Raw genomic sequence first — 24,930 nt, forward strand, 5'->3', positions numbered from 1 at the left:
TACCAATCACCTCCAAGTCATCAAAAGGAAGCTTCTTTCTCCTCTAACTCTTGATATTTGACCCTCTCTTTCTGGAAAACCTCTGTTTGCTTGGCTCCTGGGCACTCTGCCATCCTGATTTTAGTTCTTGGACTGTTCCTGTTTTTTCTGTCTTTCCTCTTCCAATCCCCAAGAAGTAGTTGGTCCCTGAAGAACTGCTCTTTGCCCCGCCCTCTAGCCCCACTTCTCTTGGCTATTTCAGCTATGTTCAAGGGTTCAAGTCCGTGTATTCATGTGCATGGCTCCCAGATCTTGTCTCTAGCCTCAACTCCTCTCAAAAGTTTCCACAGTGATTTTCCAAATGTTTTCTGGATACCAGGTCAATGTCTCCAACTCAAAATGCGCATTACAATTATCCTTTCCAGGATTTACTATCCACTTTTATTATTTGCATGTTACCTCTCTCTCTCAGTTGCACAGACTCAAAACCTTAGGGTCATCTTTCATCCTACCTTCTTCTTCATTCTCTATGGTTCACCCAGTTAGGAAATCTTGTCACTCTCAACTCCTCAGTAGATCTAGCTTCTATGTCTTCATTTCACCTGTCGTTGCCCTAGTGCAGCCACTTCTCACCTATCTTTACCTTCCTCCTCTATCTTCTTCAGTTTATCTTACTAAATACAAAAAAAATTATAAGCGGCATGGTGACAGAGACTGGGATTTAATCATTGTACAGCCAGTGCCTTGCACGCTTCATTTAAATATTATTTAAATATTTTTTTAATATTTATTAATATCATGAAATATTTTTTTATTTAGGGAAGCACAGCTCTGATCATGCTATCTTTTTCTGTTTCAACACTTCTCTGACCCTCAGTATTTTTCTGATTAAGGAAATACTTTGGGGGATAAATAGGAAAAATAATAATGGGATGAGATTACAGGGAAAGCCTGGTAGCCCAAGGGAAGGAGAAAAGCTGGGGATGTACCCCTGTTTCTGACACCTGCAAAATCTAAGTTGGGGGACAGGTGTTGCAGGAAAGATAATGAGTTTGACTTTTGATGTCAGAAATTAGACATGCTTATGAGACATACAGGCATAGGTCCTCGTGAGAAAGTCAAGGCTGGAGCTGAATGATTGGGATTTAGAGATACACAAGCAGAACGCTGGGCAGTTTGCTTTATTGACTCTGGAGCCAGATTGTCAGGTTCAAATTCGACTTCTGCTGCTAACTCATCGTGTAAGCCTGGTCAATGTCCTTAACCTCACTGTGCCCCGTTTCCCCCTTATTTAGAGCAGACTTAAAACTCTCTATTTCTTCACTTGCCATGTGGGTTAAATACCATGAAAACAAAGCCTGGCACATGGTAAGCACTAAACAGGTATTCATTTACTCATTATAGATATTTACATAATAGTTATTAACGATTTTATATCACCCAAAAGAGAAAATATACACTACAAAGAAAAGAGACAGTCCTGAGGCATTTCTGCCTAAAATAGGCACTACCTATAGAAATAACACATATGGTTCTAACTTTCCCCAAAGGGAAAGAGTATAACTTGTATAATATCTGCTGTCATTGAGGCATGAGGACGATATGATGGGAGCACAAAAAAGGAGAATGTTTTGAAAAAGAAGCAGAATCTCTCCATCCAAGAACCATGTCCAGTTCTTTGGCAGAAGTTAACAGTGAAAACAGAAGCTAGAAATGAGAGAGAGACCATTCCTTCCATATCAGACTGAGACTATGAAAATAATGGTCAGTGGTCTGCCCATTGGCTTCTACATCATCTGAGACCTCAGTCTAGAGTGAATCCCCAGAGTTTACTTGCAAAGGTCTTTACCTGGCACCTAGGGACATCAGTACTGGGAGCATTCTGCCTGCAACCCACTCTTGGCACTGCAGCTAAGCTGAAACATGCCAACAAATAAAATTGGAAGCCAAAAGACAGTAAGCTGCCTGCAGGACAACTATATTCAACCTTGTTTAAATATTTTTCTCCTTTTATTTATAGCTTCCTCCCTTTCATTAGTTTCCAGTGATGTCACCTTATACCCCCGCTTTAAGGGAAAGCATTTACTTCTGCCCATTCAGATCCATCCCCCCAATAAGGGCAATAAGGACCATGGCTTGACCAAAAAGAAGGAGAAGAAGAAGAAGAAGAAGAAGAAGAAGAAGAAGAAGAAGAAGAAGAAGAAGAAGAAGAAGAAGAAGAGGAGGAGGAGGAAAGGAGAAGAGGAGGGGGAGGAGGAGGAGGAGGAAGAAGAGAAGGAGAAGGAGAAGGAGAAGGAGAAGGAGAAGGAGAAGGAGAAGGAGAAGGAGAAGGAGAAGGAGAAGGAGAAGGAGGAGAAGAATCCACTTCCCAGTAGGGTTTCTGGAGCCATGAATAGGGACAGCACCAGTGATTCCATGCTGCTCAGGAAATCCCAATGTGAGATGCTTGACAGAGAAGAAACTCAGGTTGTTTGTTTTTGCTGAGACTTGGAAGAGACCTCTCTGGCCATGCGACCATGAAGACCTTGAACCAGATGCTCGGAGTGTTGAGTTGCAACCCTAGTTCTGCTCTTGTCTCCCAATATGACTTTGAACAAGTCACTTAATTGCTCTAAGCCTTAATTTCCCCATCATTAAACAGAGTGGTTAGGTTAAGGATCTAGTGAGAACCTTCCAACATTTTGTCTCTCTAATGTAGTCATGCTCTGTGTAAATTCAATGGGTGAGTTTATGCTGCAGTAGCAAAAACCTCAACTTATTAATAGTTACTATAACTTAGATTATTATTGCTTCATGCAAAGCCAGCTGAAGGTTTGGGCAACTCTCCAGGGTTCCACGCAGTAACTCACTATTCAGGCTGACACAGGCTGTATCTATTATTTACATTGTCTTGTCAATATGGTCTCATTGTTGACATGCAGGTAGAGAGGGTGACTAAAGAGTCATACACAGGCTTTTCCCTGACTCAGCTTATATGTGACATGCATCCCTCCCACTCCGTTTTCATCAACCACAATGAGTCATATCCCTGCCCGACCGCTGGTGGTACAGGAGGCAGGACAGAAGAAGTGGTTGAGCGGTGGAAAGCCCATGAAATATTGGGTATCAGTGAATGCTAGAAATGTTTACACACAGCTCCTTGTCAATGACAAAGACCATTCTTTTCCCCAGCTGCTTCGTAAATAATTCTGACAATGTTTTGAGGTCAGTAGAAAAGTTTTTTTTTTGTTTTTGTTTTGTTTTGTTTTTGAGAAGCTCTTAGAATCTCCATTTCGCCGATGAAGAAACATACCCGGAAAGATTGAACAACATATGCAATGTCACAGATCTGCCTAATATCTGGGACTGGTTTAGGTTCTATGTCTTTGACTCTGTTTCCTCATGATGTAAAGAGAGTCTGACCTAAAGATTTTATATCGGAAGAGCTGCCCTGAAATCGTGATCATTCATTTCATCGTCCAGCAACCATCTCCTTGAGCCTCAACTTTCATATCTACATTAACAGTATTGGAGACCTAGCTTAGAGCCTCCTTGGGATAATTAGATAAAATAATCAAACAGAAAGTGCCTATCACAGAACAAAGCAAATACTAGATAAATAGTACATTTTTTCCAACTAATCACGTCATGATGTCCTCAACTGTTCAAAGACCACATAACTTACATCTTTATAGAGCCAAAGGGCCCTGCACGTAGAAATACTCAACTAATTAACCAGATACAGAATTTTTTTTATTGGAATTTGTCTATATGAAGAGTATGACCTCTTTGGGGTTGGAAAGGTATTTTTTGGGTTTTTTGTTTGTTTGTTTTGTCCAGCACCTAAAAGTACCTAGAAGAGAGTAGGAGCTCAAAGCACAGGGTTGTAATGATTGGATTAGTATTGCTTGGCATGTAAAAGGTGCCTAACAAGTATTATGCATTGTAATTACTATTATTTTTGTTTCTTTTGTGTAAGAGAAGGAAGTAAGAGAGGAAACAAGGAAGGGATGTTAGGAAAAGAGATGTTATAAACCGAATATTTTTGTCTCCCCCAAATTCATATGTTAAAATCTAATCTCCAGTGGTTATTAGATGGTATTTGGAGATGGGACCTTTGGAAGGTAATTTGGTCATGAAAGTGGAACCCTTGTGAGCAGGATTAGTGCCCTTCTGCGAGGAGGCCAGACACCTAGTTTGCTCTCTTTCTGCCATTTGAGGATACAAGGAGAAGACAACTGTCTACAAACCAGAAGTGAATCCTCACCGGAACCCAGCCCTGCTGGAACCCTGGTCTGGGACTTACAGCCTGCAGAACTGTGGGAAATAAATTTATATTGTTTATAGGCCACCCGGGCTATGGTACTTTGCTACAGCAGTCAGAACTAAGACAAGAGAGAGAACATGCCACTCACCATCTTCAAACAAGGGCTGGACAGTCACTCAGGACAAGGAAAGAGTGTGACATGAAGAATCTTTGATTATGGGTTGTTGTTTTCTTTTTCTTTTTTTTTTTTTTTTTTTAGTTCTTCCATTAATTTGAGAGAAAGAGAGAGAAGTGTCAACTTCCACTTAGTTGTTTCAATCAGTTGTACACTCATTGGTTGCTTCTCATAGGTGCCTTAACCAGGGATCAAACCTGCAACCTGGACATGCCAGGGCCAACGCTCTATGCACGGAGCCACCTGGGCAAAACCTAACTGCGTTTCTTATCAACAAATTGCACTGTAAGAAAATAAATTCCTAGAGCAGGCCCTGGCCGGTTGGCTCAGTGGTAGAGCGTCGGACTGGCGTGCAGAGGTCCCGGGTTCAATTCCCAGCCAGGGCACACAGGAGAAGCGCCCATCTGCTTCTCCACCCCTCCCCCTCTCCTTCCTCTCTGTCTCTCTCTTCCCCTTCCGCAGCTGAGGCTCCACTGGAGCAAAGATGGCCCGGGCGCTGGGGATGGCTCCTTGGCCTCGGCCCCAGGCACTAGAGTGGCTCTGGTCGTGATAGAGCGACGCCCCGGAGGAGCAGAGCATCGCCCCCTGGTGGGCAGAGCGTTGGCCCCTGGTGGGCGTGCCGGGTGGATCCCAGTCGGGCGCATGCGGGAGTCTGTCTGACTGTCTCTCCCCGTTTCCAGCTTCAGAAAAATACAAAAAAAAAAAAAAAAGAAAAAAAGAAAGAAAGAAAAGAAAATAAATTCCTAGAGCAGGGAGAACAAGAGCTTAGCCCTGCGTTGCATGGGAAGGGGGCAGGACAAGGGGTTGTCCAGGACAAATGGGAAGCCAGGTACTCCCCTCGTTCCTCTTCCCTGTCATGGGTGGAGGCTGCGGTGGGCTCAGAACTCGTCTCCTGAGTCAAGGACCTACTCCCAACTTCATAAAGTTGCTCTAATCCAGTGCTGTGGGGTCATGGGCTCCTTCAAACAAGTGACCTTGGCTGGTTGTCTCCATGGTAACAGCTCACGTCCTGAACTGTTCCTTCCTGCGTGGGAGGAAACATTTCAGAAATGGGGAAAAGCAGAAGTGAACAGTGGTTTTTCTCCCTTCTGACCCTTCTCCTTTGGCAAATCATATCCTTTTCCTAAACACCACTGTCTCCTGAGGAAACATCCACAGGAGAGGAGCTTTCAGTGACTTTATTTGCAGACGGACGCCCGGGACATATTTCAAAAAGGAGAAGCCAGAAGCTGCTTTTTCCTTTAGGTTCAGGCTGAGCTCAGTGCTTTGCCATTCTTTTCATTAACAGGTCCCCAGAGAGGAAGGCCAGCATGGCCTCTCATTTGGAAAGAGCTCCAGAGCAGCGCAAGAGCAGGATTAGACTAGAAAGCTAGACCTAACAGGGCAGAGCCTCTGCTGCCCCAAGTACCCCCTGCCTTCCTGAGGTCCAGTGCAGCCAGCCTGACCCACTCTCCTCGTCAGTCAGCTGACGTGCCTCCCTCCAACCCTCGAGGACCCCTCCTGTCCCTTGACCCATGAGACTCCCTGGGATCGTCTTCAGCAGGGCCCTCAGATTTGGGGCAAGGCAGTTGAGCAGACGCATGCTCTGTCTAAACCTGGAGTATCAGTTGCATCGTAAGCTCAGTCAGTGTTCTGTCTGTTCCGCAGCGTCTAAGATCAGAGCAGGGTTTTATAGGATGATAAATGCCCTTTCTTCAGCTGAGCCCTGCAAGTGCGTGCCTAACCACAAAACCCTCCAATTGCAGCTCTCAAATGTACTGCGGGGTCTGCTCCCCCACCGGAGCCGCCAGCCAAGAGCTCTCATTCCTTGGCCCGACTTCAGCCTTTCCCGGTAGTTTTGATCCCATGGTTCTGTCCGTGAAAGAAATCTTTTTCTCTACAGCATCCCTGCCTGCCTTTGACGTACAAAGGTGTAATTAGAACAGCATGGACCATCCATTTACCTCATCCCTAACATTTAAGTGCTTTACAATATGTTTCTAATATCCTAGGTGCACGGAGCCAAATTCCCTTTGCTGTTTTTCACATGCATGAGTAAATCCACACAGATTAAACCCCTTGGGCCTTAGGTTCTGCTTAGAAGTTTTCTGGGTTTTTTTTTTTTTTTTTTTAAAGAAAACAAATACTCCATTAAAACGACATAGTGTACTCTGCATATTTTTAGGACAATTAGAGTTTAGAATTCCCTCTTCTTCCGCCCATGGTAAAAAATGTTTTCCTTAACTATTTCCTTACCAAGAATGGCATTCATCTGCAGTAGGTGGGAGGGCTTTCTTGTCTTTTAAAATAATCTTCTCATCTTACATTGCGAAAGCATCAACCGATGGAAGAAGACCCTTGGTGGGTTTTGGAAGGGCCTGGGTTTCCCTGTCCCTTCACCAGCTCCATCTTTTGGGGAGACAGTTACTTGTCTACCTAATGGAAACATTTCCTTGAAACAGAGAAGCCAAGCTCACAGGACCAAGGGAAATATTTAAGTAAGGATGTTTTGTTTCAACTGCTTGATTCAAAATGGATCACTGGCCTGGGTCACTTTTCATTAGCACTTCTCACTGTGTAAATAAAATCATGAGGACTGTGGGCCAGAGTTAACAGCCGAACCAAGTGGGAGGAGTTTAGAAAGTCAGTCTTCCTGCACAAGTGACTGGGATAGAAAGGAGGAGGCCGTCCCTACGCCCTGACTTAGTGCTCTGGTATTTTCCTAAGTTTGTGTTGCTGTATATACAACAGTCTGTGCTGCTGTGACCACGTGTGAGTAACGTCTGCCAAACCAACATGCAAATCAAACATTTTCTCACAACCAAATTTGGAGCAACACCTTTGTAGCAGTTGCACGTTCAAAGGCCCCCGATGCCCACTGAATTTAAAAAGAGAAATTGATATAAGATCATCTGCAACTTGTGTGTCATTCATTGAAAAGCATATCACAAGATGGAAAAGCCCAGCTTTGTTCAGTCCATGATTCAGGCAGAAATAAAATATATATTCATGGAACTCTAACTTGGGAAAGGACCCGGATGCAGAGACAGCTGGGAAAATGTGTCTGGGATGTCTTAGAAGCTAGGAACTATATCGCAGAATCAAAGAAAGAACTCAGAACTTCCTCAGGGAAATGTGTTTGTTTATTTAAATTAAAAAATATATATATATATTGTGAAAATGGCAAACTGTTAAATACAAGAGGAAAACTTTATACAACTTAATAGAATAAGAAGGAAGTATATACATCACTTTTTAATGGGTGCAGCTAGATGTGCACCAAACTTCAGGATGAAGCAATGGAAAATGTGACCACGCACATGTCCGTTGCTATAAAGTTTCAGAATTCAAGTGATTCCAGGCAAGGGGCCAACTTAACTTGGCTTCTTTCACCTTAAACAGCCCCCTTTGGAGTCAATCCACACTCTGAATTTTAAAGTGAAGAGAGGCCCCTTTCCCTCCGATTTCCTCTAGCGCTGTGTTAAGGCGAGCTGATAAACCAGCGCCTACTCTGTTAACCCTTCCATGGGAACAGTAGTTACTGCTGTCTCCAGTCGGGGGAGAGTACAGTGTTCTTTAAGTTTTCTGTTTTTACTAGAATTAAATTTGAATTTTTGTGTGTTTTGCTCCCTCCTTGTGTTCAAGGGCTGCAAAGCTGCCGACCGCAGGAATCCGTGGAGACATCGACAAGCGTTCCTGAGTGTTTTCTTTGGGGTTTGTCACCCCCTTAGCTGGGGTGTCCACATGCCAGCACCCAGAGACCCTGCAGAGTAAAACCTGGCCTGTGCCTCTGGTGCCCGGCTGGGAACACCGGCAGCCTGGACGAGGTGGTGGTTCGCCCTGAATTGCCCAGTTGCTCGTGTTCCTAGTCTCCAACTGTTCCTTTAAGTGAGCAGATCAGACTCACTGGCCAAGGGGGAACTAGCGTGTCCAAGCTTCCTCACACCAGGCCCTGCAGGATTTATCAGAGTCTTCAAATCTAAAGACATCCTCCCAGCCCCCTGGGGACGCACATCATCGGGAGTCTCATGAAGGCAGTAAGCCTCTTGGTGACATGCCCAGGACCACCCAGCAAATCAGCGTCAGGGCGCAGGATCAGGAAACAGAACTTGGACACCAGCTTTGTGCAATTTCGGCCTGGAGTGTGCCCTTCCAGGTCACGGCTACGTGACGAAAGGCCGTTATCACAGAGGCCCACATTGTGTCCTTGCCCAGCTCAGGAAACTTGCTGGGCAACAAGCAGCAGCAGAGCTAACGGGTGGCTTTGTTCACACACACACCCACCGCCCCAGGGCCCATTCTGGAGGGATCAGGAAGTGTCCCCTGCGTGGCCATTAGGAGTGCAGGTTAGAGGCTGGAGAAGGCCTCCCAACCAAAGAAAAATAAAACTAAACCTCATGCCAGCATGACATGCTGCATGGTCCCAGGTCAGAGTTCAAGGTCATAAGTTAGAGAGAAGGTCATGTCGTATCATGGCAGCCAATGTTAACAAGTTTGAAGGTTGCACTATTTATCCTTCTGGTGTGAAAATGGGCCTGGTTCAGATCTCCAGCTTTCTCTCGTGGAAAGTTCTCCATTAAATTTCCACCTCTCAGCCCACAAGATCTCCAAAAGAAGTACTGTAAGGAACTAATGCCACAGGCACACAGCAGAGGGCCTTACAGCCAGTCAGGTCTGCATGGACCAAGTTCTAGGTAAATTAGCAAATCAAAACTAGTCCCCCAGCATGTCCTGGGCATTTGGCAGCCCTGGGAGTGGGCAGAGGCTGCAGGAGCTACGCCGGGCATCCAGTGAGAAAACGAGAGCCCCCCACCCCCACCCCCACCCCGAGCCCCAGGCCCCGAAGTAAAAGTACACACTGCAGGTCCTCAGAGCTGCTGCGGGGGCAGGTTCACAGCACGGGCGCAGGGCGGCCTCCGGGGGCTGCCGGCTCAGCAGAGCGGGCCCCCTCCCCCACCCCCACTCAGGAGCTTGCCGAGGGGCCCTTCAAAGTGGCAGCTGCGCTGCAGAAATGAAACCAGACACGAAAAGTGTCCTTCCTCTGTCTAAGGGCGCTGGCTGATGGAGCCACCTCCAGGCGCCCTGGGGGTGCTAGGAATTCTGATGGATGTTCTCCGAGGACCCCTCGCTGCTTTCGTTCAGGGGCGTCTCCGACGTCTCCCCCAGCTCGTCGTCCGCCCTCTCCTCCTGGATGGCGAGGTGCACGTCGGGCGAGGAGGACTCGGAGCTCACGCTGTCCCCTTCCATGGAGCAGAGGGTGCAGGACAGGGCGGGCGCCACGCTCTCCTGCAGCACGCTCAGCACCATGGGCACCTGCACCGACCGCAGGCCCGACACCACGGGCAGGGGCTTCATGGCCTCCCCCCACAGCCGCTCCTCATCCTTGTACAGCAGCAGGAGGTTGGACTTCTTCTCGCGCCTCTTGGATTTCATGTAGCCCAGCATGATTCCAATCAAGAAAATGCCGTAGAAGGACATGACCACCAGAATGTAGAAGTATTCGTTCCCGCTGCCGCTGCCGCCGCTGGGGACGTGGGACTCCAGGGGGCTGCTGGGGACCACGGTGCCGGGGTGCGTGCTGTTCAGGAGCTCCATCTTCAGCATCGGAGCGCTGCGCACACAGCCAGGCTCTGGGGGGAAACAGGCAGGTTAGGGTTCTCCCCCGGGGCCGTGCTCCACACAGGAGCCTGAGCAAGAGGCTTGTGGGATGGCAACATCCAAACAGCTTTAAACGCATGAAGAACAGGGGTCAGAGGTCCCACCAAACAGCTCACAGGGGTTGGTGTGCAGGAGAGGTAGGGGGTGGGGAGAGTATAAGAAGGACTTTCATTTTTTAGTCCATACACCTCCATCATATTTGCAGTCCATACAGTGAGCGCGTCAAAAGCATTGCTTTTACAATTTTAAAAAGCAAAGGAAATAATCAATACAAGACAAGGGAGCAGAGAGAAAAACAGATTACGTTGTGATCACTGGGAAGCTGTTTTTAACTGAGCAGAAAAAAGTTTATACGTTGCTGCTTCTCCAACTTAAAACTATTTTTAATTCAAACCAAAGTTTCCTTAGAATAACAACAACAAAAGAAAGAAAGAAAGACAGGAAAGAAGGAAGGGAAAACTTCATCTACAATTTGCTAGAAATAGCCTCCTTTGAAATGTTTCTGAAGCCAAGAAAGCATCGCTAACTTACCAAAGGCTGACAAATCCGTCCCAAGTCCTGAATTCCTCAAGAGCCAAGTCCAAGAGCGTCCCTCCTCCGTGCGGGGCTCAGCGCTCTGACAGCTCGGCCCGCTGCAGTGGGATATATAGTCAAGAAATGCATCGTCACGTGTCCTGGGAGGAAGATTTACAACAGGGGCCGGTCGTGGCAGAGTGAACAGTGAACTCAGGGCGCTGCAGCTCCACTCCCTGAACTCAGCAGCTGCGGAAAGAGAGAGACCAGGACGGAGCGGAGGCCCCCACTGCTCCGCTGGCGGCCAGAGTTCTCAGGTGGCCATGCAAACAAGTCAGGAGAGGAGAAGAGGGTGTGTGAGAAGCGGCACCCCCAGGTCCACTCTCACTGAAAGTTCCCGTTTCATCTACCCCTCAGGGAACAGCCGTGATCCCGTCTGCAGGTTTCCAGAGACAAAGACCATTATATGGAGAAAAGATAGTTGGAAGCAAGTGTGGGATTCACTGTCAAGAAACTAGGGCTTAAGTTTCCATTCCTCCACTAACCAGGCAAATTTCAGAAATCTTCACTGAACCTTGCCACACCTCTGATTCTTGGTCTGTTCTGTTGTCAGACCTTGGGGCTGGGTGGGGAGTGCTTCGACACATAGCATGCTACGAACAGTGTGACCTGTCAGCTTGATCAGTCTGAGATTTATTCTGCACCATAGGACTGGTGCAGGTTAGCCCTACGAAAACACAGAGAGATTCTACCTGTCTTCTGCATCAAGCTCATTCATCTGTTTTCTTGGAATTAAAAATATATATATGTCTTTTAGATTCTTCTCAGTAGTCTGTGTGAAGTGGAAACGAATTACTGAGCAAGAGGCTGTGGTCGGTTTCACTCCAACTCGATGGGCACAACTGCTCTTCTCAGGGTCACATGGGGACTTTTCACTGGGCTCTGGCCTCTCTGGCAGGTCCCAGGAGGGGCAGGAATCCTTCCGGTGAGCAGCTGAGCACAGGTCAAGCGTTTAAAACTTATATAGACACCTGTGTGAAAAGGGTTGCTGCAATCAAAACCCGAAAAGAAATCGAAGACGTTGGTGTCGGTCCATGTACTCCCCGGATGTTTGTTCTGAGAGCATCTCACTCTAAGTTGAAGTACGCTGGAGGATGGCTCTGCCCCCAGTCGCCTCTGGCCTATAAACCGCACTCAGACAATCTTGGGGAATCAGCTCTAGAGAAAGGATCTCTCATGGTTCGGCTATTGTTAAATTAAATATCAGTGGGAAGCATGGTGACGTCCCTCTGCCCCACCTGGAACATAGGTGGCCCAGTCACTGGGATTTTCTATGCTGCTACATGAACCCACCTGGGTGAGCACCTGGCCTGAATTCTTTTAGAATACCTGTGCAAGGAATGGGATGGTGAGCACGTACTGCTGTGGTCCCCACTGGTCCACTTGCCTTATGGTTTGGGCCGTGCTCACCCATAAGTCCCCAGCTGGCTTAGAGGTATCAACTATTGACAATCGAACAGCAAGACCACCCATACACTGGAACTTTGCTCACCAATAATGACATCCCCACAGTTCTATTAACACTTAAAAAGTTCCATGGCTATCTTGGTAAAAGTAGATGCGACTTTTCCGATCTATAGTCATCTTAAGGATGACTGAAGACTTCCGTCGTTAGCTGTGCATACAGCGCTTTGTCAAAGACACCAGGAAAGATGGACCTATGAGCATGGTGCCTGCTCATTATTGATCCCAATATTGTTGATTATGTACCTTGGGACATAGGCAATTCATACTCCCCTAGGGATGGTCAAACACTGCAAATGAAGGCCTAGAAGAAGCAGAGAGAGGTGGGGGAAGGGGTTACCAGACGTAAGGAGCAAGGAGTACAAAGCTTGGTACCAGGAAGTCAAATAGGGGCTGAGTTTTCAAACAAGATATATCCCTTAAATTGAGCCAACAGTCCCAAGACCAGAAAACCAAGACAAGACATGGATGAACCTGGAATGAAGTCCAAAAGACAAAACACTTCAGAGACATAGGAAGGACGGAATCCCTTGCAGGTATAAGGGAAGGAACAACCAAATGAAACTCCAGTGACTGCCTGCAGGGTAACCCCATGCAGGCTCGTGCATGGATGTTTCTGCTACGGTGAAATGAAAGGGTGCAGTGCGGCACGTACTGCCATCAATCCGTGCTTTCTGCTGTCATTGCTGAGAGTGTCCAGTTGCCACCAAGGGCTGCAGGTTGCTTCCTGATGGGCATGTGTCTGTCTCCAGATGTTTCATTGTTGTTCCGTTCTCCTTTGCCAGGAATGGAATTGAAGGTGAGGAGCCTGCATTGTCATAACACACAACTCAATCTTCTCTCCGGCCCTCGTTCATAACAAACAGTATGATGAGAAGTATGGCCATGAACAATAGCATAAATAGTGAAGGAGGAGGAAGTTTCTAGAGAGTGCATTCTGCGGGAGAGAGGGCGGGGGTACACAAGAGTGATTAATTACATGGACTTTGTGACCCAGTTTTAGGAGGCAGCAGTGTTGAAGAACTCAATGCATTTTACAGGTACTCTGTCCTATTCTGTGGCTTGCATTTCCATTTTCTTCATAGTGTCTTTTGAAGAGCAAATATTTCTTACTACTAAGTAAATCCAACTTATCAAAAATGGTTATAGTTTGAGCTTTTGGTATCCTGAGACATTTTTATCTAACCCAAGATCACAAAGATTTTATCCTATTTTTCTCCCAGAAGTTTTGGAGCTTTAGCTTATACAATTAGGCTTATAACACAGATTAAATTATTTTTTTATCTGATGCAAAGCCCAGATCAAGGTTCACTTATTTGTTGCATGTGTACGTCCAATTGTTCCAGCATCATTTGTTGAAAAGACTGTCCTTGTCCCACTGAATACCCTTAAAACCTTTGCAAAATCAATTAACCATGCATGTACAGATCTATTTCTGAGCTTGTTACTCTGTTCTGTTGACCTGTCTCTCTATCCTTGTATCAATGTCACGCTTTTGAAAAATCCATTTTGAACTGGAATTCTGAATGAGTCTAAGATATGCTGAGGTCCAGACCTAACTGAGTGTCTTTCATGTACCGGGGCTTTGTAGAGACTGTGCTTACTTCAATCTTGTGAGGTTGGTATTGTAACCAATCCATAGACAGAGACTGGAGGTCAGAGAGGTTAAACAAGTTGCTCAAGGTTGTGCTGTTAGAAGCAGAGTAAGGATTTGAACCCAGGTCTGTACAAGTCCGGACGCGAATTTTTTCCACCATCTTTTGTCTCGCTCAACAGGAACCAGCAAACTGGGAAAGAGTAGGAAATAAAAGATGGTTATTTTTTCAAATTCATTTGAGTCTTTATAAAACTATTTCTTTAAAGTGCATTCTTAGATGGCCAGTTACTCAAACATACATGCAAACATGTAATTACAAATTTTTCCCTCTGAATACATGGTATCTTAAATCTTGGAGGCCACACCAGCCTCCGTATGTCCTAGAAAGCGTAAGTGAAGTAGGGATACCTTTGTCCCCCGCGCAGATTTTCCACAGTAAACCAATGTCCCTTTCGTTTACGTACACAGCTGATTGATGGTCCTGTTTTGTTTGGGCTTTTTTGTTCCCCCTTCTTGATCTTGACTCTCAACTTTCACCAGAATTTTGAGTGTTATAATTTCCTGGTAATGTCATTTTTCACCAGATGACCCAGGATTCCCTGGCCACACACTTCTCAAATTATGTTAGCTGCTTCTGTGACTAAACAAAGCCTGTGCTGGGATAACAGCATGGTGGTGAGTCTCATCAGATTAAACGTAAGTCGGGAGTCTGGAGGGCTGACCCAGCCTGGCCCCACCAGGGCTACGTGACCGGCCGGGTTGCATAATCTCCCTGTGTTTCGGTTTTAGCCCCTCGGGCATGTCAAGAGTAGGATAATTCATTGTCTCCAGATACTCAGCATATCTCATCATCCATGAGGATAGCCCTTCCCTGAATAGACAGGAAGGATCAGAGCAAAACAAGACGTGGGAGACCCAGGCTGTGGGGCTGGCAGAGCATTGTGAAATGACACCATCCGGCTCACCTTTGATTTTGTTTTCCCAGAAGCCCTTTCTGAAAAGTTGTGTCTGGGAACTCTTGCTGTGCTCATCCCTTCTAATACCCTGAGTCAGCCTTCCTCATCAGCATTCCTCGCACTGGAAATAGAACAGGACTGGGTGTATTATAGTGCTTGGTAAGATCCGCAGACCTTCCTAGAACACCAGCTATTGTATGTCCCAGGGGGGTGTAACTGTGGGCAGGTTCTGCTTGGACACCACCCACAATTGATGAGAACGGAAGGGTCCCGAACTTCTGAAATTAAAGAGTGCCTGGTAAAGTTGTCATCAACTGACCTTCGTTATATATTATTCAAACATTTTTTTTCTACCTGGTATTTATTTAACAAATATTCACATGACAATGAAAGTGTCTCAGGTACTATTGTAAACACTTTATACAGTTTAACTTATGTAATCTTTCTTAAATTCCTGTGTGGTAGCCTCTATTATCATCCCTATTATGCAGATAAGGAAACTGAGGCACAGAGTGGTTGGAGTAGCCTGCCTTAGGTCACCCAGCTCTTATGTGGCCAAGCTGGCATCAGAACCCAGATCTGAGACTTTGAGCCCAGGGTGTTCAGGTCTAACTGCTGTACAGTGTGGTCTCCTCTAAGGACTGAGTGTTTCAGGCGCAGCATTCTGCACTGGAGCTCTACTAGGGTGAGGAGAGAGAGCGGCTACATGCTCCCTGCGGCCTACAACCTGCTGGGCACAGAGGACTGAGGTCATACCCACACCGGGAAGAATCTAAGGGTGAGAGAGTGAGTCCAGCCCCAGCTCTGGAGAGAGGTTGCTGAGTTAGGGAAGCCCATGCTCCCCACGTTTGTCAGGAAAAAGTTTATTTATTATCCTACTCTTGACACTGAAGTGTTTCCAATAGGCCAGATGGAAACCACACCGAGGAAACACACAGACCTGAGATACGGGCTCGTTCCTGCCTAAGATGGCATCCAGGGGCTGAGGGAGGAGGTGTTTTTCCCACGTCCAAAGGAAGTGCCTGGAGTAGGGTCGGAAGTCACGGCCCTGCCCACTGGTGGCTTCCAGGCTGCCCAAGGCCCCGGGGAGGTGGGACAAATGAAGGGATAGGGGGTGACGCAGAGGAAGTTTTCACTCCGAATGAACCTGAGAAGCTTTGACTCTCGTGTTGAAATGGATGCTTTAATTATTGAACCAAGGTTGTTTGGGGAAACTGGAGCAGCTGAGGGATTTTTATTTCTTAAGAGTGACCAGAAAAGTAATGGGATCTTCCCTCAGACGGCCACCACAGAGCAGGGGAGGGACTGGCCCTAGAGCAGGGGCCCCCAAACTTTTTACACAGGGGGCCAGTTCACTGTCCCTAAGACCGTTGGAGGGCTGGACTATAAAAAAAAAACTATGAACAAATCCCTATGCACACTGCACATATCTTATTTTAAAATAAAAAAAACAAAACGGGAACAAATACAATATTTAAAATAAAGAACAAGTAAATTTAAATCAACAAACTGACCAGTATTTCAATGGGAACTATGCTCCTCTCACTGACCACCAATGAAAGAGGTGCCCCTTCCAGAAGTGCGGCAGGGGCCAGATAAATGGCCTCAGGGGGCCGCATGCGGCCCGCGGGCCATAGTTTGGGGACCCCTGCCCTAGAAGATGAGTCTGAAGAAGTACTGGGACTCCTTAGGAAGGTTTACTTTATGAAGGCACCCAGCTAACTCTGCGCATTTATCTAAGATTCCATGTGCAAAATGCTTGGAACCGCGCCTAGAACCAGCACGTGTTCAGTTATCGTACATGGTAAACAACGTTAAAAGAATGCCAAAAGACAACATTTGGGGAGCTCGACAGCGTCATCTATCTTAATCTGGAGCTGAGGAACCGTGAGTGACTGGGCACTGTTTTGTTTGGGGCACCTAGAACAGTACCTGGCTCATGGCAGTACCTTCGAGAAATATAAATATTTGTTGAATGAATAACAGAAAGAATGTGTGAAGGGCTCTTCACAGACTTTCTTATTTAGTTCTTACAAAAGTCAAGAGAGAGTTATTATGAGCAGAATTTTATACACGTGGAGATTAGGGACAGAAAAGGTAACTCGTCCTGCTCACACAGCAGGACGGACAGAGCCGCCCGGGGAAGAACTGTCTGGCCTCCTATAGAAATCACACCAGGCACGTGCTCCGTTCCTGGGATGCTCAAGTGTTGGTGGCCACTTCCTCTGGCCCCAGCTCGGCGAGGGGTCAGGACCGGCTTGGGAACACCATGGAAAAAGGGTATTAATGAAGGCTTTTGGGGATTCCAGATGAGGAGGGCGGAACTGACTCCCTTTTTAAAAAAGGTGTGAAGCCCTTAAAAGATTCTCTTAAACCTTCTAAGTACCAGATTACCAGTTTATACCATAGAACCCAATGAGAGCAAGAGATGGACAATAGTAGTTAAAATACGGTTTTGTATACACTTCGAAAATTGTTGGGACTAGATCTTAAGCATTCCCAGCACCAAAAACAGTTACATAGTCTAACTTTGTGAGGTAACAGGGGGAGTGTTCTGTTATTTTGCTCTTGGCCATCATGCTACAATGTACATCAATATCAAATCATCATGTTGTGCCCTTTAAATATATACAGTTGTGTGTGTCAGTTATTCCTCAATAAATTAGCAACAAAGCTGGATTCTAAAGCACAGAGCAGCCCATGGCCAGCAGGCTATGAAGAATCTGTATTTTGCCACATTATACAAGCATTCAGGGTTAGCTCAGCTGGGCAGGGGGGTGGGCAGCTCATTGAGGATAGCTGAACCGTTGACATCATGTAGGTAGGGTTGGCCAATAGTCTCCCTCATAGCTGGGACCCAAAGATACCGAAGCCAGCTCTCCTGAAAAGAGTGAATGCCTCTGCCCACAAGTAACCGAAACCAAAAGTGGTCCGGACCCTGGAAGGTCAAGTCTGAGCCCCAGGGCCATGCTGAGAGAGCAATCATTCTTTCTGAGCTCAAGAAATGACTCCCTCCTGCACACAAGCAAGAAAGCGGTGTGATCCATGCTGAATAGCGAGACTAAGGCGAATGGACCCGCATTCTGCAGGCAGGGTCCCTGCGGGCTCCTGCGTAGTCAGGAAATCACATGATAAATTGGCCATTGATCACTAGAGCTAGGTGCCTAGGTTAATGTTTCTCCTCAGTTCAGCCAAATCTATGTCAGTCCTGTCTCGTGCTATAATACATATGTCCTGCAACTGAAACCAATAGGTATTTTGTAAAAACTTAAAGGATCAAAATAACAACAACAACCACAACAAATGATTGGTTACAAAGTAAATAAGTCAGAATTAAAAAGTGCTACACTGTGGCTGGCATTGGGACTTTGTCTGACAGATCCTAGCTTCCTGTTCCCTGGTTGAATGGGACCAAATATTTGTCTACAATGAAACGCACTGCGGCTCCCTGCCAGTACTCATTATCTGACACCTTCCTAGACAAATGATTGGGACTGTCAAAATATTCTTATATAACCTAAAATTGTATTCCTGTAGCCTCTGACCTTTAGCCACAGCTTCCCCCTTCTCATTATCTTAGAACATTTTCCTCCATCTTCAACATGACAGCCACCAAATATTTGGAGTCAGCATTCATCTGCTGCCCACCCCACCACAACTCTTCTTCCTCTTAAACATACTCATAGTCTAAAAGGGTCCATAATCTTGACTCAGTAACTAGACATGGGGGTGGAGGTGGAGGTCTGGGTTCAAAGACAAGGAATGACTAGGATTGGTTTGAGGTTTGGATGAGATCCAGTAGGATGATTCCATGATGTATTCTCAGAAAGAAAAGACACAAGTTTCTGGAACGCTCAGGGAAAGCAGTGGACTTTGGGCATTCCCTCAAAGGGCACTCAAGAAAGGACATTGTATAACCGGACACAGCATCGGTGAGTTTGTCCCCCCAGCAGGTGAGTGTAGGTTTTCTGCAGACCATTGCTTACCTCACTGGAGCCATGGAGAACTAACAGAAGCACGTGTCTTACTCAGCCCACAGAAGGGACCTCAGACATCACCTCCTGCAGCCCTTCCGTTTATAAACAACACATCTGATGCTCAAATAGAGGAAATGAATTCAACAGTCGTCTAAATGTATCTCCACAAATCTAAATTTCCAACGTCATTAGCTAGGCTCACATCCAGTCCTCTGCAATTACAATTTCAGGCAAAAACAGAAGGGTTCTTTCTCTACCTGCCCCCTGAAACTTCACATCCTCACCGAAGTATGACGCTCAAGACAAGAGCTAAGGAATGCCTCAGTGACGTCTCCAGCTCCGGGATGTTACAGCACAGAGCCTACGGGTTGATGCAAGTTGTACAATCCAGTTCTCGAGTGGACCGATAGCTTCATGAATGTTCATTATGTCATTTATTTATCATGTATACATATGTCGTCATTTTAATATATGTCAAATGTAATATTTTTAAAAGATGATAAAGAAAACAACATGTGAGTGACTTTCTTTCAAGCAAAGAGGGGAAAGGGAGAAGGAAGAATGATAATAACATTGTGAGAACTTTTGTAAGGCTTTGTCTTAGCAAAGAAAGGCATTTTGAGAAGGCATCATTTTTTATTGTCATTGTTGTTTATTGCTACACCATGTGCACAATGTCCATTTGGACCCCTCCAGGGTTGAGGCTATCTTTTGCATAGGTTGTTTCAAATAGTTTTGTAACTGATAAGTGAATGACCTGTTTCTAAGCCACCTCAGAAAGCTGTGCATCCAGGATGGATACCAGAACAACGGGTTCTCAGAGGTCAGCCGGAAGCCAAGGATGGCTCCTCCCCACCGACACAGCCTCTCACTGGGTGGGGCACGACGGGAGAACTGGAAAGAAGAACAAATGGACTAACGCAGGACAGGGGGGTGGAAGGCTGGGGAGAGGAACTCCACCAGGAAAAAGAAAGAAAGGAAGACACTGGGAATTGTGCACAGCCATTAAAATGACTATACTAGAAATGCATGTTTCAATACAAAAATATCAAAAACGGAATGAGACATTGAAAGCAAATTGCAGAAATGTACATACAGTATTATATCATTTATTTAAAGCTTAAAACCATGCAAAACAACACTGCAGATTGTTGGTGGGTACCGACATAATAGAAAAGTATAAACACCTGTGCCCAGGAGTAGCGGTTGCCCTACATCAAGCTCCTGGTTACTTCTGGGGAGAAGGAAGGAGATTAGAAAAGTATATGAAAGTGGCTCCTGTTGATTCTGGATGGTTCCGTTTCTTAAGCAGGGTGGTGAACACACACAAGTTTGCAATATTCTTACTTTACATTTTTGTGTGCCTGAAATATTTTATACCCCCTCCCCCAAAAAACTGTCAGAGTTACTCCAAAGAAATTGAAACACCTGTCCCACGGCCTCTTTTCTCTCCATCTTCTGTATTTCTCGCTGTCTATCCATCTACACATGATTCACATTGTACATGTATGATATTTATTAGAAAGAGGGGGGAGGATTACTAGGCAGATTAGATGATAAATAATAGATATATGATAGATAGAACGAAATGAATTATCATTACCTATTAAGTGCTTTTTAATCAACTATCTTATTTAATCCCTACAATGACTCATCTTATAGATGAGCTAACTGAGGCACAGAGAACCTATGTTCACAAAGCCATTGGGTAGCAGACACCCAGATCAAGCCCAGGTGACTCAGACCCCAGTCCTCTGCTGATTTCTTGCACCGTGATATATCACTTCAAATAAAGCGACCAGGGAGCATTCACGGCTCCAGTCCTTCCTTTAAAAATCCAGGGGTGGGGAAGCTTGAGAAATAAAAAACAAGTAACTAAAAATAAATAGTATGTTTATAATATCAATAAGCCATTCTTAAGGCAGACAGAAAAACTGTCCCCAAAGATCCATCCTTGTCACTCTGATTAATGCAAGCAGGTGGGTGAGGTCTGGCCCTACTCCTCACTGCACCTTGGAAGAGATACAAATAACTGCAAAGAGTATATTACCTGTCAACAGCTGTGCATTACAAATCTCTCCTGGTCTAACTCACATTGGTTGATACCTCAGCGCCCAAGCATAGAAGCTTTTCTGCCTTTACAAACCCAAAGTCCAGTGAACAGCGATGCAGCAAGCTAGGGAGGGCTTTTTTGACAAAAAAAAAGTTGCTTTCTCTGTGTCAGAACGAACAACTCACTGGCCCAAGGGCTCAGGATCAAACGCCATTCTGGGCAGTGATTTCAGAGGGAGCTCCAATATCAGGTACCTTTGCAACTATGTGTCTTTTAAAAAGATAAATAATAACGTGAAGTAATTGGAGAAAAAAATTTTCATTTGATCTGAGACTGATCAAATAATAATTCTTAAAACTCATATTTGTGGAAACTTACCAGGCTTATTTTTATTTGATAATTGCATGTGTAGGTTGTTATGGGATTAAAACTTTAAGATACATGCCATTTAGCCATCTGCTTCCTGTTTGCTCTTAGCATTGAAGTGGTGGTTAAATGATACATATTTTACATTTAAATGTTTGGAAACACATCCAAGATTCATTTTACAAAAGCAAACATTCAGCTCCCCATTTCCTCTGACTAATTTTCAGAACATTTTTGTCAATGCCTTTCCTGCAGAACGATGATTAAATCCATCACACCAAAGACAGAGCTGTGCTTTTCAATGATCTCAATAACCCATATCGCCAACATACAGGTATTAAAGATTATCTAATCCAATAATGTCATCCTATAGGAAACCTCTGAGACACAGATAAAGGATTCCTTGGACCCACATAAAAGAAACTGACCTTAGTTTGTGCAATTCTCCTGCACAACTCACAAAGACAAGTTTTTGTCCATAATAATACCAGGTTGATAAGTGGGTTATTTCTGCAAGCCTCAGGCGATGTTGTTTCCTCAAGCATTTTTCTCCTCTAGCTTTGACTAAGGTCGAAAATGCCATCAACTTCACTGTCTGGGACGTAAATAGTCAAAGTTGCATTCTTAGTTGATAATTATCCAACATCTCTCAATGTTTTGTTGCCTGTTGTGGCAAAGATAACCAGGTGTGCACCGAAACTTGTGCTTTTTTTTCCCATTGTATTGTTCCTGTGGAGAAAAGACAGCCAAGCCAGCATGATGTTCTCAAGTCTGTTTTACACTTGGGGTGGGGTCAGTTCTCATCAATGAAATCATGAAAAAAAGTGATGAAGTCACAGCTAGTATGGGTAAGAAGCCAGTGTGCCTTACCTCAAAGTAGAGCTTGCTGGAGCCTTGAAACACTGTGTAGAAGGCAGCGTGCCAAACCCACTTTAAACTTGATGTGTGTAAGCCACGGAGATTTGATAGAGATTTAGGGGTTCCGCTGTTACAGAAGCTGGCAGGATTACTAACACGTGGATCAAATGGGATGCAACTCAAAAACATAAAAACACATCCCAAGCCAGTCAATTACATGGAGAACCTACCTGCACGCTTTGCTTATTCATTAAATAATAAGGTTGCTGTTCCCAAGGCTATGGCATCAGTGCCCCCACCTAGGAAACCAGCAACGATCCAACTCAGATCAGCCCCAGGAAAACCCGCAGTAGCCACGATGCAAGTCAGCATCACAATGCCAAAATGATTTCTACCTGTTCTTACGCGAGATAAAAAAAAAACACATAAAGTATATATATATATATATATTTTTTTTTTTTTTTTTTTTAGAGAAAACATGTCTAGGTTATTTTGTCATCAAATTATGTTGCAAACCCCTCGCCCAAAGTCAGATTGTCCTCCGTCCCCCTCTATCTAGTTCTCTGTGCCCCTCCCCCTCCCTCTAACTCTCTCCCTCCCTCCCTCCCATGTCCTCCCTCCCCCCCCACCCTTGGTAACCACCACACTCTTGTCCATGTCTCTTAGTCTCATTTTTATGTTCCACCAATGTATGGAATCATGTAGTTCTTGTTTTTTTCTGATTTACTTATTTCACTCCTTATAATGTTATCAAGATCCCACCATTTTGCTGTAAATGATCTGATGTCATCATTTCTTATGGCTGAGTAGTATTCCATAATGTATATGTGCCACATCTTCTTTATCCAGTCTTCTATTGAAGGGCTTTTTGGTTGTTTCCATGTCTTGGCCACTGTGAACAGTGCTGCAATGAACATGGGGCTACATGTGTCTTCACGTAACAATGTTTCTGAGGTTTTGGGGTATATACCCAGTAGAGGGATTGCTGGGTCATAAGGTAGTTCTATTTGCAGTTTTTTGAGGAACCACCATACTTTCCTCCATAATGGTTGTACTACTTTACAGTCCCACCAACAATGAATGAGGGTTCCTTTTTCTCCACAGCCTCTCCAACATTTGCTATTACCCGTCTTGTTGATAATAGCTAATCTAACAGGAGTGAGGTGGTATCTCATTGTAGTTTTGATTTGCATTTCTCTAATAACTAATGAAGCTGAGCATCTTTTCATATATCTGTTGGCCATTTGTATCTCTTCCTGGGAGAAGTGTCTGTTCATGTCCTCTTCCCATTTTTTTATTGGATTGTTTGTTTGTTTGTTTGTTGAGTTTTATGAGTTCTTTGTAAATTTTGGATATTAGGCCCTTATCTGAGCTGTCGTTTGAAAATATCAGTTCCCATATAGTTGGCTGTCTGTTTATTTTGATATCAGTTTCTATTGCTGAGCAAAAACTTTTAATTCTGATGTAGTCCCATTCATTTATCTTTGCCTTCACTTCTCTTGCCATTGGAGTCAAGTTCATAAAATGTTCTTTAAAACCCAGGTCCATGATTTTAGTACCTATGTCTTCTTCTATGTACTTTATTGTTTCAGGTCTTATATTTAGGTCTTTGATCCATTTTGAATTAATTTTAGTACACGGGGACAGGCTGTAGTCGAGTTTCATTCTTTTGCATGTGGCTTTCCAGTTTTCCCAACACCATTTGTTGAAGAGGCTTTCTTTTCTCCATTGTGTGTTGTTGGCCCCTTTATCAAAGATTATTTGACCATATATATGTGGTTTTATTTCTGGGCTTTCTATTCTGTTCCATTGGTCTGAGTGTCTATTTTTTTGCCAATACCATGCTGTTTTGATTATCGTGGCCCTATAATATAGTTTAAAGTCAGGTATTGTAATGCCCCCAGCTTCATTCTTTTTCCTTAGGATTGTTTTGGCTATTCGGGGTTTTTTATAGTTCCATATAAATCTGATGATTTTTTGTTCCAGTTCTTTAAAAAATCTCATAGGGATTTTGATGGGAATTGCATTAAATTTGTATATTGCTTTGGGTAATATGGCCATTTTGATTATATTTATTCTTCCTATCCAAGAACAAGGAATATTTTTCCATCTCATTGTATCTTTTTCGATTTCCCTTAACAATGCTTTGTAATTTTCATTATATAGGTCCTTTACGTTCTTTGTTATGTTTATTCCTAGGTATTTTATTTTTTTTGTTGCAATCGTGAAGGGGATTATTTTTTTGAGTTCATTTTCTAATATTTCATTGTTGGCATATAGAAAGGCTATGGACTTTTGTATGTTAATTTTGTATCCTGCGACCTTACTGTATTGGTTTATTGTTTCTAATAATCTTTTTGTGGAGTCCTTCGGGTTTTCGATGTATAGGATCATATCATCAGCAAAAAGTGATAGCTTTACTTCTTCTTTTCCGATATGGATGCCTTTTATTTCTTTGTCTTGTCTGATTGCTCTGGCCAGAACTTCTAGCACCACGTTGAATAAGAGTGGAGAGAGTGGACAACCCTGTCTTGTTCCTGATTTAAGGTAGAAAGTTCTCAGTTTTATGCCGTTTAATAGGATGTTGGCTGATGGTTTATCATATATGGCCTTTATCATGTTGAGATATTTTCCTTCTACACCCATTTTGTTGAGAGTCTTAAACATAAAATTGTGTTGTATTTTATCAAAAGCCTTTTCTGCATCTATTGATAAGATCATGTGGTTTTTGTTCTTTGTTTTGTTGATATGGTGTATTACGTTAACTGTTTTGCGTATGTTGAACCATCCTTGAGATTCTGGGATGAATCCCACTTGATCATGATGTATTATTTTTTTAATATGTTGTTGTATTCGGTTTGCCAGTATTTTGTTTAGTATTTTAGCATCTGTATTCATTAGAGATATTGGTCTGTAGTTTTCTTTCTTTGTGCCATCCTTGCCAGGTTTTGGTATGAGGGTTATGTTGGCCTCATAAAATGTGTTTGGAAGTATTGCTTCTTCTTCAATTTTTTGGAAGACTTTGAGTAGAATAGGAACCAAGTCTTCT

At 44.3% G+C, this 24,930-nt stretch overlaps 1 protein-coding gene across 1 annotated transcript; it reads right to left on the reverse strand.

Moving 5' to 3' along the window:
* Window positions 1-9,225: 9,225 nt before the first annotated feature.
* On the reverse strand, window positions 9,226-10,699 carry KCNE4 (potassium voltage-gated channel subfamily E regulatory subunit 4). Its single transcript, XM_066280372.1, has 2 exons — window positions 10,569-10,699; window positions 9,226-10,009 (listed from the first exon to the last, which is right to left on the reverse strand). Exon 2 carries the CDS (start codon window positions 9,981-9,983, stop codon window positions 9,471-9,473), a length of 513 nt encoding a protein of 170 aa, XP_066136469.1. The 5' UTR covers window positions 9,984-10,009; window positions 10,569-10,699; the 3' UTR covers window positions 9,226-9,470.
* Between the last annotated feature and the right edge of the window lie 14,231 nt (window positions 10,700-24,930).

The sequence above is a fragment of the Saccopteryx bilineata genome, chromosome 5, assembly GCF_036850765.1.
Source record: "Saccopteryx bilineata isolate mSacBil1 chromosome 5, mSacBil1_pri_phased_curated, whole genome shotgun sequence".
Taxonomy (NCBI): Eukaryota; Metazoa; Chordata; class Mammalia; order Chiroptera; family Emballonuridae; genus Saccopteryx; species Saccopteryx bilineata.

Bases quoted from the DNA above. Each gene is read 5' to 3' on its own strand.
- KCNE4 (XM_066280372.1), bottom strand. From the start codon at position 9,983: ATGCTGAAGATGGAGCTCCTGAACAGCACGCACCCCGGCACCGTGGTC.